At 44.0% G+C, this 17,860-nt stretch overlaps 1 protein-coding gene across 2 annotated transcripts in view; it reads right to left on the reverse strand.

Moving 5' to 3' along the window:
- CFAP20DC (CFAP20 domain containing) overlaps positions 1 to 17,860 on the reverse strand; it is a 498,588-nt gene that overhangs the window by 460,698 nt on the left and 20,030 nt on the right. For both annotated transcript variants that reach the window (XM_068253759.1, XM_068253760.1), the window contains one exon: positions 4,201 to 4,283. In XM_068253759.1, coding sequence (XP_068109860.1) covers positions 4,201 to 4,283 — 83 coding nt within the window. The remainder of the gene's footprint in view (positions 1 to 4,200; positions 4,284 to 17,860) is intronic.

The following is a 17,860-nucleotide window of genomic DNA, read 5'->3' on the forward strand; positions in this document are numbered from 1 at the left end:
TGCTAAAGCAGGAAATATTCAAAGCAAATCAGAGCCTTGTAAATATATCTGCTGATCAAACTGATCACAAGTTCTCCATGAGTTCTTATACACGTAAGCATCACTAGTGAGGTCCATAAAGGTGCCCATACACCGTGCAATAAAAATGTTTGATTTTCCTGTTTATTCGCCTAAAACAATCGAATTGAATGAAAGTCAAAAATAATCTTTTCTTCAATCAAGAAAAACGAACGATTTTCCTGTTTTTTCAATACAAATCTGATCGGACGTGTTGGAAAAATCTTTATATGTGATCTAACGGAATAATCAAACATAATTATCTAATTGAAAGAATTGTACCATGTATGGGCACCATAGGTCTTCCTCCCCATAGGTTTGTTGTGAGGGTGAAGGTGCCACCTCAATAGTGGAGCTTCAGATTGCTACCAAGGTTCATTAATGATAGAGTCCTTTTAAACAAACGCTGCAAGTTTAACCCACTAATGGGGCAAACAAAAATTTAATAGTCACTAAAAGCAACTCTTGCTTCCGAATCCAGATCATTTTTTTTTCAGAGTTAATATCATTCCCTGCCGAAGGCTGCAAGCCCTTGGTGGATAAGGCACAACAAACGACTCTGCGGCAAATTCTTTCCTGCCTATTATTAAGCAGAGTCTGACGGCTATATTATTACAAACTTTAAAAACAGAATAGACATTTTTTCTGTTCAAGCAATCATTTACAACAACTTCATGTAAAGGTCCAGTGATTTTGCTTTTTTTGAAACGCACAGACCTCTGTATTTATGTAACATACCGGTAAACATCTTTTTCTCCAATATCTTGTGCAAATAATTGGTGTTTTGTTGGATGGAAATGAGTAAGTAAGTAAGAGAACCTGTTTTATTTTCAAGAACAGGTACCTAGCAAAATGTGATCATACATACAACATATCTATGGATGTGTATCATAGCATACAGTCAAAAATGGCGCAGAGTAAAAAATGGCGCACCGTTCTGCCGATCATAAAACGCTATTTACCGTTTTAATGTAAATACATTTAAATTGGTAAATAGCGTTTTATAAAACAGCAAAACAGTGCGCCATTGAAAAATTCAGGGAGCTAGTCAGGCAGAGGAGGTCGGGCTGGAGAGGCAGCGGAGGTCGGGCTGGAGGAGAGGCAGCAGGCAGTGGGCTGGCAGCGGGGTCGGGCTGGAGGAGAGGCAGCGGGCAGTGGGCTGGCAGCGGGGGTCGGGCTGGAGAGGCAGCAGGCAGTAGGCTGGCAGCGGGTTCGGGCTGGAGAGGCAACGGGGTGAAAGGAGTAGGATTGGGTAGCATGTGTATACATTACCTTGTCCCGGCCGGCGATCGCTCCTTCACTTCATAGCTTGCACGAGTGCTGCAACCAGCCAATCACCATGCGGCTTCAGTTTCCGCATGGTGATTGGCTGGATGCAGGACTCCTGCAAGCTATGAAGTGAAGGAGCGATCGCCGGCCGGGACAAGGTAATGTATACCAATACTACGTAATCCTACTCCCTCCACCCCGCTGCCTCTTCAGCCCGACCCCGCTGCCAGCCTACTGCCTGCTGCCTCTCCACCCTGACCCCACTGCCCGCTGCCTCTCCAGCCCGACCCCCGCTGCCAGCCCACTGCCCGCTGCCTCTCCAGCCCGATCCCTGCAAAAAAAAAATTAACATATAAAACGATAAATATCGTTTTAAGTGCAGCGCCATTCTGACACTATTAGCGCGGTGCGCCATTTTTGCCTGTCCCCGTATCATAGCCCAAACAAAGGACATGACTAAGGACCTCTGGAAAACTGTTATTGATACCCAGAAATCTGGAAAAGGTTACAAGACCATCTCTAAAAAGATTGGACAGCAGTTAGAGAGATGGGGCTCGATTCACAAAGCGGTGATAACTCAGTTATCACGCCTAAAAGACTTTAGGCGTGATAAGCCGTGCAATGCTGAGTTAGCACCGCTTTTGCTCTTTATCGCGCGCAAAGTCCCGCGCGCAAAGTTTTGCGCGCGCAATCGCGCAATTCCGCGCGCAGCGCCCATAGGCTTTAATGGGCACATCGCGCGAACTGCATCGTGCGCCGGGCGATTGCGCGCGGAACTTCGCGCGAGTTTTATTTTATCACGCCTAAACTGAGTTTAGGCGTGATACAGGGGTTTTCACAGGCGTGCAAACACTTTGCACCGCTTTGTGAATCATGCCCATTGTGTACAAATGGTGGAAATTCAGGACCACTATTACCCTACCCAGAAGTGGAAGGAAGGGATTCAGGGAAATTTCTAAGTAATTGTAAGCTTAGCTTACCCCACATTGGCGAGTGCTGATGTTCATAAGTCCACCATGAGAAGAAAAGTGATCAGCAAAGCCATGTAATGCTGGGCATACACGGGCAGGAGGGAGGCTTATCAATCGAGCCTAATGGCTCGATTGATAAGATCCAACCTGTCCGATACCCCGCCGGATCGATAGTGCGCTCGATACCGGCGGGGAGAACAATGGGCAGAAATGAGCAGCTAATTAGCCGCTCCCACGGGGACGAGCGGCAATCGATCCGCGCACACGCGCGGACGAGCGGGGATGTGCCGGTATCCAGCCGCTGGCTCGATCCGGCGCATAAAACGTGCTGTGTATGCCCGGCATAAGGCCAGAAACCCACTAGGAGCGATTTCTAATTGCTAGTGATTTGAAAAAGATTTTGCTAATGCAATGTTATGGGGGATTTTTATAAAATCACATTGCTCAAGTGGGATCACACCCATAGCATTAGATTAGCAAGAGTTTTCACATTGCAATTCGCTCAGAAAATCACTCCTATTGGGTTTCTGGCCTAAGTCAGGGTAGCAAGGAGAAAGGCACTGCGATCATCCAGAAATATTGCTGACTATCTAAAGTTTACTAAAGATCATGTGTCAAAATCAAATGGATACTGGAAGAAAGGGGAGGGGTGGGTGGCGCAAAGTAAGCCAAAACAGAAATGTTTGGCTTAGATGAGGAGCATTGAATATGGGAAAGGAAAAACCCTGCATTCCATCATAAGAACCTCATCCCATGTGTGAAACATTGGGGCACTCCCACCCCAATGTTTCACACCTGGGATGAGGTTCTTTAGAATGGTCTGTCATAATTCAGAATTGTTCCATCAATGATGACAAATGGTGCAAGCCCAGACGCAGCAAAAGTGGCCCAAAACAATACACTCCCGTATTGTTTTGGGCCACTTTTGCTGCATCTGGGCTTGCACCGTTTGTTTGTCATCATTGATGGAGCAATTCTGAACTATGACAGAGCATTCTAAAGGACAATGTACTGAATATCAGCAGACAGTGGGCCATGCAGCAAGACAAAGGGCTTAATGCAGAAAGTCAAAGTCCTGACCTTTATCCAGCCAGAAGGATAAACTACCCCAACAAGTACGCAGTTCAGCTTGCCGTAACAAGGCCTTTTTATGGTAGAGGAAGAAAGCCCTTAAAAAATAGCACCTCCCACAGCAAAATTTGAAAAAGTATAACAAAAATCTTTATTCAACATTGGGTATATTAATAATCACAGTACTGATGATTCAATAAAGAATAAAACCATTTAAAAACCAAGGAAATATTCCAACATGATCCCTGCTGCATATGAAACAATCACTCTAAATGCAATATATTGTATAATGACACAATGCTGCTGTCAGATATAAAACCCCACAGTAGGCTCAATATTGAGCCCAACAGGGGGAGAACCCGGGTTCAGTATACAACCTAGTGTGATGCAGGACCAATAAACAACACCTGTGCAATAAAAAAAAATTAAAAAAAAACACGAATAAATATCGCATATATAAAATTATGAAATAAAGTGCACAATTGCTATCCAAGTATACAGTATTACTAGTGATAAGATGCCTAGTAAAAAATTAAGGCAAAGGAGCAGCCCATAGGAAAAAGAGCATAAAGTGGAGTAGTGCAAAAAATAGGAGATACTTAGCCCAGAAATGGTGAAGTCAATCTCAGCAGCACAGCAGGGAACAAGGAATCCCCTCAGAGGACAAGATCCCACTAGTTCCGTGAGAGTCACCTCACTTTATCAAGGAGAGAGGATCCTCTCTTAAGGGATTCTCAAACTTTCAAGTATCTCTGTACTTTGAAACCTTGCTTACAACAGCACATCATGCTTTTACATTATATACACAAACTTTTTATTCTTTTTATTTTACCTGATACTCATTTTTGAACATGACGTTGCCTCCAGAAAATATCCCCAGTTCAACCCTGAGATTTGAATGTACCTGAAAATATTCTGTAAATAAAAAATAAAATCAAAGCTATAAATACACACACAGTCAATAACAACAAATCTATACTGTAGTTACACTATATATATTACAAACTGTGTCAAACAAAAGCACAACATGAGTCAAACAAAAGCCACATGCCTATGTGTATATTGATTTGCTAATCTGGTCCAACAAATTACCAGTTAGGAAATCAATCAGGACAATTGATTGCCACAAGACTGGGTATGGATCTCCCAATGTATACCAGGCCTAAGCCACAGGAGTGTAAACGAATGATTTACAATGCTCTGTCAGGGGTTATTAAAAATTGTAAGTCCTCATCGCAAAGTTTTGATGGGGCCCAAAGGCCTAACCTCACCAAATAGTTTCACCTACCTCATGGATACGACAGGAAATGGCAGTATACATTTACATGCAGCGTACTACGCACAGAGAACATAGACAAAAATATAAAGTTACAGGGTGAAGTAAAATTAAAAGGCTCGTGAACACAAAACCGCAGCTGTAGGACCTCATGGCATTGGCAACCACTTTGACTAACAAAATTATAGCTGCTATTCTAAAATGAGATCCAAATGCATTGTTTTTCAGAGATGCAATGGATGTAGTACCAAATAAATACCGGTACATTGCTTAAAGAGACTCTGAAGTGAGTCTCAATTCTGAGTCTCAATCCACTTCTTTAACTTTTATTAATGTAAAGCACTGTAAACCTTGCTAAACTGCCGCATCCCTGCGGCAAAACTAGATGATTATACCCCCAAATCCGCTCTGCTGAGTCCGGGGAGCGCTTCCTGCTTGAGGCAGAGCTTAGGGCTGTAGCTCTGCCTCTTTGTGCGTCAATCCCCGCTGATCACTGCCTCTCCCCGCCCCTCTCAATCTTCCCTCACTGAGAGGGGCGGGAAGAGGCGGAGATCCGCGGGCAGATTGACATGCATGGAGTCAGAGCTGCAGCTCAAAGCTCTGCCTCCATGAGCAGAAAAATCCACGACCAAGAAAGTCATGGATTTTGCAGAGGGGATTTTTGGGGTATAGACCCCTCGTTTTGCCACGGGGATGCACTATAAGCCCTGCGGTTTAGCAGGGCTTATGGTGCTTAACATTAAAAAAGTGGAGTTAGACTTGCTTCAGTCTCTTTAAGGTCTCATTTACATAAGCAACTGAAGGCAGTACAACTGCCTGTCTGCTACTCCCGCACACTGACCTGGAGCTTGCTAGAGCTTGGTATGTACATTAGAGAGGTGTTTGTTCCATGGAGGACATGGCTGACTTGGCTAAACTCTCTGACATGGGGTGGTTTCTTGCTAGAGCTTGGCATATACATTAGAGAAGTGTTTGTTCCATGGAGGACATGGCTGACGTAACTACACTCTGTGACATGGGGCGGTTTCTTGCAAGAGCTTGGCATGTACATTAGAGAGGTGTTTGTTCCATTGAGGACATGGCTAATGTAGCTACACTCTGTGACATGGGTCGGTTTCTTGCTAGTGCTTGGCATGTACATTAGAGAGGTGTTTGTTCCATAAAGGACATGGCTGACGTGGCTACACTCTGTGACATGAGGCGGTTTCTTGCTAGCACTTGGCATGTACATTAGAGAAGTGTTTGTCACATGGAGGACATGGCTGATGTAGCTACACTCTGTGACATGGGGCGGTTTCTTGCTAGTGCTTGGCATGTACATTAGAGAAGTGTTTGTCACATGGAGGACATGGCTGATGTAGCTACACTCTGTGACATGGGGCGGTTTCTTGCTAGTGCTTGGCATGTACATTAGAGAAGTGTTTGTCACATGGAGGACATGGCTGATGTAGCTACACTCTGTGACATGGGGCGGTTTCTTGCTAGAGCTTGGCATGTACATTAGAGAGGTGTTTGTTCCATGGAGGACATGGCTGACGTGGCTACACTCTGTGACATGGGGCGGTTTCTTGCTAGTGCTTGGCATGTACATTAGAGAGGTGTTTGTTCCATGGAGGACATGGCTGACGTGGCTACACTCTGTGACATGGGGTGGTTTCTTGCTAGTGCTTGGCATGTACATTAGAGAGGTGTTTGTTCCATGGAGGACATGGCTGACGTGGCTACACTCTGTGACATGGGGTGGTTTCTTGCTAGTGCTTGGCATGTACATTAGAGAGGTGTTTGTTCCATGGAGGACATGGCTGACGTGGCTACACTCTGTGACATGGGGTGGTTTCTTGCTAGTGCTTGGCATGTACATTAGAGAAGTGTTTGTCACATGGAGGACATGGCTGATGTAGCTACACTCTGTGACATGGGGCGGTTTCATGCTAGCACTTGGCATGTACATTAGAGAGGTGTTTGTTCCAAGGAGGCACATGGCTGATGTGGCTACACTCAGATGTGACACATGGCGGTTTCTTGCTGTCGGGTAACTGCTCTGTATGGCAAACACTGTCACACAGAGACTGATCATCCACAAGGCAAATCTAGGCAGCTGCCTAGGGCTTGAAGAAAAATCAGGCGCCTGGTGGATGCTGCCCCCCACCAAACCTTATTATAAAATCCAGGTGACCATCAGTGCTGGGCAAAAACTGCTAGGGCCCCATTTCATCTTAATTAATTTCAGCTGACACATGTGAGGGCTTGTTCACACTACAAGAGCTTTTCTGAGCGCTTTGTGATTTTATAAGCTCTTGCTAATGTTATCCTATGTAAGAGTTTTCTCACTGAGGCTCCCTGCACACTGCATGCGATTCCGATTCCGCTTTTTAATCGGTTTTTACATCCGATTCCGATTTTTAATCTTTACTGCATGCTGCGTTTTTTGATCTGTTTTTCTGTTGAATTTATTCAGGGAAAATCGTAATTGAAAATCGGAATCGGAAACAGAATCGGAATCGGAAAATGGATTTGCAGTGCGCAGGGAGCCTTAAACTGTTATTATGTAAAAAGAAAAAAAAACATAGTATTGCATTAGCAAGAGCTTTTCAAAATCACTAGCGCTTAAAAAGCTCTTGTAATGTGAATCAGCCCTGAGGTAGCAAAGGTTGACATTCCACTGCATTAAATAGCAGGGTATATACTATAAAATTGGTAGTGTGCATATTATTTAGACCTCAGATCATATTAAGAAGAGTACAATATGGTATAAAGGTTCATTTTATTGATAAACAGTAGGCAATTTATTAAGACAAATGGAGTGTCAGGCCCATAAAAACACCCACCCCACAAAACACATGAAACCTCAAAAATAATAAATAGCAGGGTGCTCACTGGCTGGTAGATGAGAAGCTGAATTACCCAGAAAGCACACAGTCTTGCCTTATGCATAAAAAGCCTAAAGAAGACAGTGTTGCACTTTGAAGTAAATTTACTAGGAAAGCTTACTTTCAACCACTACAAAAACGCTATTTAACCATTTCCGGACCGAGGTGATAGAGATCTACGCCCTGTTTTGATGGGCTCCTGGCTGGCAGGGCGTAGATCTCTATCACCCCGCCACGATCGCGCGCACCGAACCGGCTGCACTTAGCTGTCTTATGACAGCTAAGGCTTCCGGGTATCGGCAGGAGCCGTCACTGATTGGCTCCCTGCCGTGTGATCGCTGTGAGCCAATCACAGCGATCACCCTCCGAAAATATATATATAGATCTATATATATATATATATAGATCTATATATATATATATATATATATATATATATATATATATATATATTTTACTGCATTGTGATTTTAACCACTTGCCGACCGCCCCTACCTAGGGGCGGCGGCAAAGTGGAGCCCGCAACGACCGCAATACGCCGATCAGCGGCGGCTCGTTGCGGACTAGCTGGCCGGGGATCGCACGCTGGATGTGCCCACCCGCGACGTCAACCCGCCAGCCAATTAGCAGCGGCGGCGGGTTGTTAACCCCCGATCTGCCGCATGTAAAGCGGATAATACGCTTTGTAATGTATACAAAGCGTATTATACAGGCTGCCTCCTGCCCTGGTGGTCCCAGTGATTGAGGGACCACCAGGGCAGGTTGCAGCCCTCCTAGTAAGTACCCAAGCACACTGATCCTGCCCCCTGATCGCCCACTGCACCCATCAGACCCCCCCTGCCCACCCCTCAGACACCTGTTTGCACCCAATCACCCCCCTAATCACCCATTAATCACTCCCTGTCACTATCTCAACGCTATTTTTTAGATTAGGTCCTAAACTGCCCCCTGGGGGCTCCTGAACACTCCCCCCCCACACCCTCATATCCTCCCTAGAACCTGTCACTGCTACCCATCAGATCAGGCCCTAATATGCCCCCTGCGGGCTTCTGATCACCCGGCCAAACCCTCACCCGCCCCACCGCAGTGACAGAAATTTTTTTTCTGATCACTGCTGGTACGACTTAATTGCCATGTCCACGTCACGATTTGAGAACATTCCTGCACTTCAGTGCCAATACAACCTGTCATCTAAGAAGCCACCCTGCTTATGACCGGTTCCACAAAATTCGGCCCCTCATAGACCACCTGTCATCAAAATTTGCAGATGCCTATACCCCTGAACAGTCATTTTGAGGCATTTGGTTTCCAGACTACTCCTCGTGGTTTTGGGCCCCTAAAATGCCAGGGCAGTATAGGAACCCCACAAGTGACCCCATTTTAGAAAGAAGACACCCCAAGGTATTCAATTAGGTGTATGGGGAATTCATAGAAGATTTTATTTTTTGTCACAAGTTAGTGGAAAAAGACACTTTGTGAAAAAAACAATAAAAATCAATTTCCGCTAACTTGTGAAAAAAAAATGAAATCTTCTATGAACTCCCCATACTACTAACGGAATACCTTGGGGTGTCTTCTTTCTAAAATGGGGTCACTTGTAGGGTTCCTATACTGTCCTGGCATTTTAGGGGCCCTAAACCGTGAGGAGTAGTCTAGAAAATAAATGCCTCAAAATGACCTGTGAAATCCTAAAGGTACTCATAGGACTTTGGGCCCCTTAGCGCAGTTAGGGTGCAAAAAAGTGTCACACATGTAGTATTGACGTACTCAGGAGAAGTAGTATAATGTGTTTTGGGGTGTATTTTTACACATACCCATGCTGGGTGGGAGAAATATCTCTGTAAATGGACAATTGTGTGTAAAAAAATCAGAAGAAATCTCATTTACAGAGATATTTCTCCCACCCATCATGGGTATGTGTAAAAATACACCCCAAAACACATTATACTATTTCTCCTGAGTAAGGCGATACCACATGTGTGACATTTCTTTTGCAGCCTAGGTGCGCTAAGGGGCTCAAAGTCCTATGAACACCTTTAGGCTTTACAGGGGTGCTTACAATTTAGCACCCCCCAAAATGCCAGGACAGTAAACACACCCCACAAATGACCCCATTTTGGAAACTAGACACTTCAAGGTATTCAGAGAGAGGGGCATGGTGAGTCCGTGGCAGATTTCATTTTTTTTTTGTCACCAGTTAGCAGAAATGGAAACTTTTTTTTATTTATTTTTTTTGTCACAAAGTGTCATTTTCCGCTAACTTGTGACAAAAGATAAAATCTTCTATGAACTCACCATGCCTCTTAGTGAATACTTTGGGGTGTCTTCTTTCCAAAATGGGGTCATTTGGGGGGTATTTATACTATCCTGGAATTCTAGCACCTCATGAAACCTGACAGGTGCTCAGAAATGAGAGAAATGCTTCAAAATGGGAAAATTCAATTTTTGCACCATAGTTTGTAAACGCTATAACTTTTACCCAAACCAATAAATATACACTGAATGGTTTTTTTTTTTATCAAAAACATGTTTGTCCACATTTTTCGCGCTGCATGTATACAGAAATTTTACTTTATTTGAAAAATGTCAGCACAGAAAGTTAAAAAAAATCATTTTTTTGCCAAAATTCATGTCTTTTTTGATGAATATAATAAAAAGTAAAAATCGCAGCAGCAATCAAATAGCACCAAAAGAAAGCTGTATTAGTGACAAGAAAAGGAGGTAAAATTCATTTAGATGGTAGCTTGTATGACTGAGCAATAAACCATTAAAGCTGCAGTGGTCTGAATGGAAAAAAGGCTCTGGTCCTTAAGGGGTGAAAAGACTGCGGTCCTTAAGTGGTTAAAGCGGTATAAAACCCTGACATAATATTCAAGAAAAACATGTTTTCCTACTTTATATATGCCATACGGTTATCATATTTGCTTTTGTGCATAAGTATTATTCATTTAGAAATTACGAGTTCCCAAAGTACACTTTTTTTTGCTCTGAGAGCTGACTTTGCATTTTATTCATAACTGATTTATTCATCTTGAATTTTGAGCAGAAATGCTTTCTGATTGTCTGTCTTTGTTCAGGAGAGTCTGCACAGTCAGAGAATGAGTCACATTCCTCACTTGATACAATTAAGTAAGCACAAGATAACATTATCTCCAGTTCGGATGCATCCAGCTTTCTCTGCACTGAGCTTGTAAAGTCCTGTGTTTAACTAATTGAATGCTGATCTAGTAAAAACAAAATGGTGTTAGTATATAATATGCTGTAAATAATCTTTTAGAGCAAAGAAGAAATGCTGGGTTTCATTCCGCTTTAACCACAGTGGCATACCTAGAGGGGTGGAGGCATGGCTCGTGCCACAGGTGCCACAGCACCATGGGCACCATGTCTGCCCCTGTGTAGTGCTGCCATGGCTACTTAAGTATATAGGACACATTTGCCTATTTATTTCGACACACCTGGTTATTGAATTTGTTTATTATGAGGCACCTGGCAAATTGGGCTTCCTAGGGCCCTGTATGCTCTTAATTCATAGCTGGTGTGCAAACGAATTAGCTGTAATTATGAAGGGGGAAAGTTAGTGTCAGGAGTGGAGCGGGATGAGTTTAGAGTTAGAAGTCAAGAGGGTAAGTAAAGACCAGAGTGGGACGTTAGTGTTAGGCGTTAAAAGAGGGGAAAGCTAGGGTTAGAATAAAGTACACAGAGGGAAAAAGAAGAGATCTTTCCAAAAAAAGTAACTTCAGCAATAGCTAAAAAAAACAGAGGCAACCATAACAAATGTACACAATAAAGGATGCTGGCTTTAGAGGGGTGACCATTGCAATTTTTGCCATAGGCACTATATTACCCAGATACGCCCCTGTATAAACATTTTACAGATATTTCTGCAGTTTATCACAACAAGCAGGACAGAACTAGTGAAATTGCATGCTGCATGTTTTTATTTCACAAATAATCCATTATTCTCAAAAGATATAGCAAATACTTTGCTCCCAAGGACATCTAAACTCTGATCTCAAGGCCACACGCTACTGGCTCAATATACGCCATAAGGACTGCCCCCAATTTGTCTGCACACATAGGAATAAACACAAGTAAAATAAAAGGAACATGAAAATAAATTTAAAAAGAAAAAGAAGGCATTGAAAAGAGATAAAGTGTCTGTATTGATTTCTCAATTTCCTATTCTCTGGAAAACGAGTACACCTAAGTCAACATTTTCACTCGTAAGAATTGTGTGATGGGAACAGAGTCTCTTTTTTGGAAAACGATTCCTTTTATGAACTAAACAATTTTCAGAATGATCAAGGTATTTAAATAGCTCACTGCTTGGCAAATGATGGATGAAATTATTATTGGGTGTCTGTAATTAGAGAGCATAACTGCGTGACTGTCTGTCATAACCAGCAGAATGATTTATATTCTAATAACCATTTTCGTGTAATGTGCGAGATCAATTACATAATGATCTCAACTGAGCTCTCTTCCTGTGAAGTTTGCCTTAAGTTTTAATCCACTGGCACTTGAAGGTAAACTGGGTACAGTGACGGGACGGATGAAATTACTCGCCATGCTTTGCATTGATCCGCTTTGCTCGATGCACATGAGGGTCTTATCTTGCCTGTACAATGCCCTAGATAGATATATTAGTCAATTATTGGAGACCGATTCATCTGGATGCTTGCATCTATTAGTCATTCCTGGCTCATCTACTGTTACAGACTCTCAAATCTGTTAGTTGTGTGTGATGGATAGTAAAAACTGCAATTAGTTATTAAAAAATATTTTTAAAAAACACAAACACATACTAATAGCAACCATATACACTAGTTACACAAATTTTCACAAGAGCACTACTTTCAAAGGTGATTGTTGCAGGACTACCCCAATCGTATCCAAAATACAATCATTCCGTAAGTTCTGCAGAAACATTCTCACAAATACATTTTAGTCAATGGAGGAGGCTTCAAAGAACGTTGAGATGGTAGACTAGCGCTAATTTATACTTACCTGGGGCTTCCTCCAGTCCCATAAGTACCGTGTCCTCCCTCCGTTAAGGTGCTATGACTCCCGGAGGGGCTGAAGAGGATGGTGAGGGAAGCCATGACGCTTATGGGGCTGGAGGAAGCCCCAGGTAAGTATAAATTAGCACTAGTGTACAATCTCTGGTACATTTTAAGGGGTTAATAGCAAAGCCCCCCCCCCCATACATCCATGTGTGGTAGAATTACAGATAAATAATGCAGTGAAATTTTACATATACCAAAAGAGAGAGGAGGCAGTTTCATGCTGCAGTTTCCAGGAGGAAAGTAGAGGTAGTTACCAGATGCCTGCCCACCCTTGGTCAGGTCACTCAGGGTGGTACTAGTTCCATTGCTGTAAATGGCCTGTAGAGCGTCGGGCCCAAAGAGCAGCAATGCCACACGAACCGCAGCTGTCAATTTTTCCTCTTGGTCTGGAGGTTGGCACATGGTAAGTTGGGGAGAGAAAAGATATAGCTAGAGCTGTGGTGGCATTTGTAAATACCCACCATCCTTCTCCTGTTTCCTGTCACTATGCATGGGCTGCATCCTCCGTCCTGCCTCCCTGGATGTCCACATCCATCACTGCTCTCAGCTGGTTTCTCTATATTGCAGCAACAAAAAACTCTCTGTTCCCATACGTCTCCACACAGCTGCGCTGCATAGTCAGTGCTGCTGGGGAAGAAATAGAAAGTCAAAGAGCCCCAGCGAGCATGCGCAAGACACCTCACTGCAAGATATCTCAGCTGTAACAGTGAGTGATGCAGGAGTCTGCACCTAATATGGGCTGGGGGAGGCCATGAGGGCACCTAATGAAATATGGGAGCAGTACTAAGGAGAGATCACCTAATGAAATAAGGGAGGAGGTAAGGACGGTGCACCTGATAAATATGAAGTGGGACGGGGGGGGGGGGGGGGGGTCTAATGGTGGGCACTAATGATCCAAACGTTTTCATCCAATCTTACCATTTCTATGTACCATATGGGAACAGCCTAAATTATGCATTCAATATATTCACTCAACCTACTTTTTATATTACATAGATGTGGTAAAACTGGAGGAAAAAGATTGGATCATTAGTGGCCACCTTAAGAGAGCACATAATGAAATATGAGGGGGGGGGGGGGGGGACTGAAGAGTGGGCATGTAATGAAATATGGGGGGGGGGGGACTGAAGCGAGGGCACCAAATGAAATATGGGGGGGACTAAAGCGAGGGCAACTAATGGAATATGGGGGGAGCTGAAGAGAGGGCACCTAATGAAATATGGGGGGGGGGGGGGGACTGAAGCGAGGGCACCTAATGAAATATGGGGGGGGACTAAAGCGAGGGCAACTAATGGAATATGGGGGGAGCTGAAGAGAGGGCACCTAATGAAATATGGGGGGGGGACTGAAGCGAGGGCACCTAATAAAATATGGGGGGGGGGACTGAAGCGAGGGTAACTAATGGAATATGGGGGGGGGGGGCTGAAGAGAGTGCAGCTAATGAAATATGGGGGTGGGGACTGAAGCGAGGGCACCTAATGAAATATGGGTGGGACTGAAGCGAGGGCAACTAATGGAATATGGGGGGGGGGGCTGAAGAGAGGGCACCTAATGAAATATGGGTGGGGACTGAAGCGAGGGCACCTAATGAAATATGGGGGGGGGGACTGAAGCGAGGGCAAATAATGAAATATGGGGGGGCTGAAGAGAGGGCACCTAATGAAATATGGGGGGGGACTGAAGCGAGGGCACCTAATGAAATATGGGGGGGGGAGGGACTGAAGCGAGGGAAAATAATGGAATATGGGGGGGGGGGCTGAAGAGAGGGCACCTAATGAAATATGGGGAGGGGGGGACTGAAGCGAGGGCAGCTAATGAAATATGGGGGGGAGGCTGAAGAGAGGGTAGTTAATGAAATATGGGGGGGAGGGGGACCTGAGGAGAGTGCACCTAATAAAATATGGGGGGAGGCTAAGAAAGCACCTGTTGATAGAACATGGGGGTCTGGGGCGGGGGGTTAAGCAAGAGAGCACGTGATGAAATAGGGGGTAGAGAATGAGAGAGCTGTAAAGGAAGAAGTATGGGGAGAATATAAAAGGGGCCTCAAGAAACTAGGAAGTAGACAGGAGGAGTGGCCTCTGCTAGTCAGGACAGGGTTTCACCATCACCACCATAGACTGGCAATGGCCTGTAGACTTCCATCAGAGAATTTGATCAATTATCTACCCATTAGCTTCTTTTGGTAGCTAGGAGATGACAATAACATTGCCAGTTGATAATGATCTGCACAGGCATGATAAAGAGTACAGTGGGAAAATTTACAAATGGGGAAGGAACAAGGTAGATTTGAAAAGCACATCTTTCTATCATGAATCACCATGCATTGCACAGGCAAAAGTAACTGCTTTTACTGTATACACACTAAAAGGTAGATCGTGTGAATATACCGATGAACGATTGTTATATGATCTATTTTTCACGATATCTACATGATGCAATGTGAACAATGTGATGTGTTGAAGGGTTATACGGTAAACGATCTGATAAACATTGCGGAATTTGCAACAAGCGGCGTAGACTTAGTGGACACATCGTTTAATAATCATTCATAGCTCTGTGCATACTGCTGAACGATTACTGTATCTGTCTATGTGATCCGTCATGACGGTCATTCGAAATGCATGTCAGTCGTCCTAGAACATTCATCTAAACCAGGCATGGGCAAACTTGGCCCTCCAGCTGTAACGGAACCAAAAGTCACACAATGCATTTGCCTTTATGATTCATGACTGTGGCTGTCAGACTCCTGCACTGCATTGTGGGACTTGTAGTTCCGTAACAGCTGGAGGACCAAGTTTGCCCATGCCTGATCTAAACCCTTTGTTTGCTAAAGTTTTATATTACCTTAAAAGTACACAATATTTTTAACATTTTTTTTATCTGTTGCCCTGAGTTTCTTTTTCAATCACACTTCATCATCTGGTAGAAAGTTTAAATACCCGTTACACACAAAAATTTGTGTTCTCTATAACATCTCTTAATCTAAGGCTCTATATATCGCTGTAACAATACACTGAATTACGGTTACTCTTTATTTATTGATACAGCGCTTGTAGTTTATTGCACTAGTCCACTGCAGACACCTTGTTATTAAATACCTGTAAAAGGGCAAGCTTGGTATAAATTGCGCCCTGGAAGTTTGCAGACACACTTTATAGTTGCATTCTCCTTTATTCTCTAAGGGCTTAAATCTTCAGATCTCATTTTGCCTGTCAGAGCCTCGCGGCTAGGTTATCACCATAGCAGCAACATGGTTAAGCGTTCAGTTTCTTTCTTATTCTGGACTGCAAACCATCATCCTGTGCCTGCCCTCTTTCTTTATGTGACAGCCTATAGTAAAACACACCTATAGGTGTGGACATATGGAAAGGCCACTCAGGCCAGGCCTGAGGCGGCAGGCTATTATTTCATTAACTTATTGCACTGCTTAAAGCATACCAAAGCTGAACGAAGTAGCAAAAATGGGGGGGGGGGAGCAGGCATGTACTGGAAGCTGTCCTGATGCCTCACACCCCCCCCCCCCCTCCCATTTTCCTCTGTCCCCTTACTTTCTTACCTAAATGCCCCCTGGAAGCCTCTTCCAGGTCAGCAGGAGCTACCCGGCTGCACATGTCCAACATCATGCAGCCGGAAATGCTCTTTGCATGATGTAGTTGGGACATCATGCGCAGTGCGCTCCCGGTTGTGAGCATGTGATGTAGGACACACGCAGCCAGGCCAGCGCTTGTGCACTAAGTTCCAACCTGGCCGACCCGGAAGAGGCTAGGTAGAAAAAGATAGTAAGCTCTGGAATCCCTTAACCTCCCTGGCGGTAAGCCCGAGCTGAGCTCTACTGGGGCGATTCGCCCCATTCAAAGTGCTGTGCGCGCAGCCAGCACTTTGCTAGCCGCGCGCACAGCTTGATCGCCGCCGCCCGCACGCAGCGGCGAAAGAGGGCCCCCCCCGCCAGAGCCCTGCACTGCCCGGACCAATGAGTTCTGGGCAGCGCTATGGGCTGGATCGGGTGCGCTTGACGTCAGGACGTCGGCTGACGTCCATGACGTCATCCCGATCGTCGCCATGGCGACAGGAGAAGCCAAACAGGGGAACGCGTTATATACGCGCTCCCCTGTTTGCTTTTAGTGCCTGCGACGATCGCACTAGAGGGACACATGCACCCTCTAGTGGTGTTTCATGTAGCTACCACTCTGGTAGCTTTACATGAAACAAAAAAAAATTAAAAAAAAAAAAGGATTTTTGCCCATTTGGCAAAAAAAATTAACCGCCAGGGAGGTTAATGTAAATTTGCCACTCTCTTCACTAACATAAAGAAAGGTCTGCAGTACAAGAGTAGATGGGCATGTTACTGTACATTGATATCTGCTGCCAAATCCCAGATATTCATTGCCTAGTAACTTGCTCAATTATGTCATGGCCCATTCCGATTAACAGATTGATTGTAAAATTTCTCAGATGTATCGCAGTCAGTAAGTCTTCCTTAGGGCCCTTTTACACTTAATCAGTTGCTCTCAGTTAAAACTGAAAGAAAATGTATTTTTAAAGTAAGTCCCATGTTTTCCAATGGCACCTTTCACACTTAACGTGTTTTAACTGAAATATTCTTCCCAATGCACTGCTATGGAAAAAACGCGTACCAACGCGCACTAACGCGTACTAACGCACACTAACGCATACCAACTGATTAAAGAGACACTGAAGCGAAAAAAAAATATATGATATAATGAATTGGTTACTACTACTATACTATGAATAATTACTAGAAGATTAGCAGCAAAGAAAATATTCTCATATTTTTATTTTCAGGTATATAGTGTTTTTTCTAACATTGCATGCAGATTACACCACACTCAGCATTCAAAATGATTCTTTCAGAGCAGTCTGTGAACTAATGACCTCTCCTCTGGCAGAGGAAAAGTAAACAATTAAAGAGAAACTCCGACCAAGAATTGAACTTTATCCCAATCAGTAGCTGATACCCACTTTTACATGAAAAATATAATGATTTTCACAAACAGACCATCAGGGGGCGCTGTATGACTGATTTTGTGCTGAAACCCCTCCCACAAGAGGCTCTGGTACCGTACGGTACTCTGGGCAAACTGCCACAATGTAACAATGACACACACAGGAAATGGCTGTTTATAGCTGTCTGTTAAAGCCAGAACAGCTACATAATCTGCCCACAGTAACAATGTCACCATGTAATACATGTCAGAATGTGAATCTGGGAGAGAAAAGATTTTACAATGAGCAAACTCTGACTAAATCATGTATACATAA

The sequence above is a fragment of the Hyperolius riggenbachi genome, chromosome 9, assembly GCF_040937935.1.
Source record: "Hyperolius riggenbachi isolate aHypRig1 chromosome 9, aHypRig1.pri, whole genome shotgun sequence".
Taxonomy (NCBI): Eukaryota; Metazoa; Chordata; class Amphibia; order Anura; family Hyperoliidae; genus Hyperolius; species Hyperolius riggenbachi.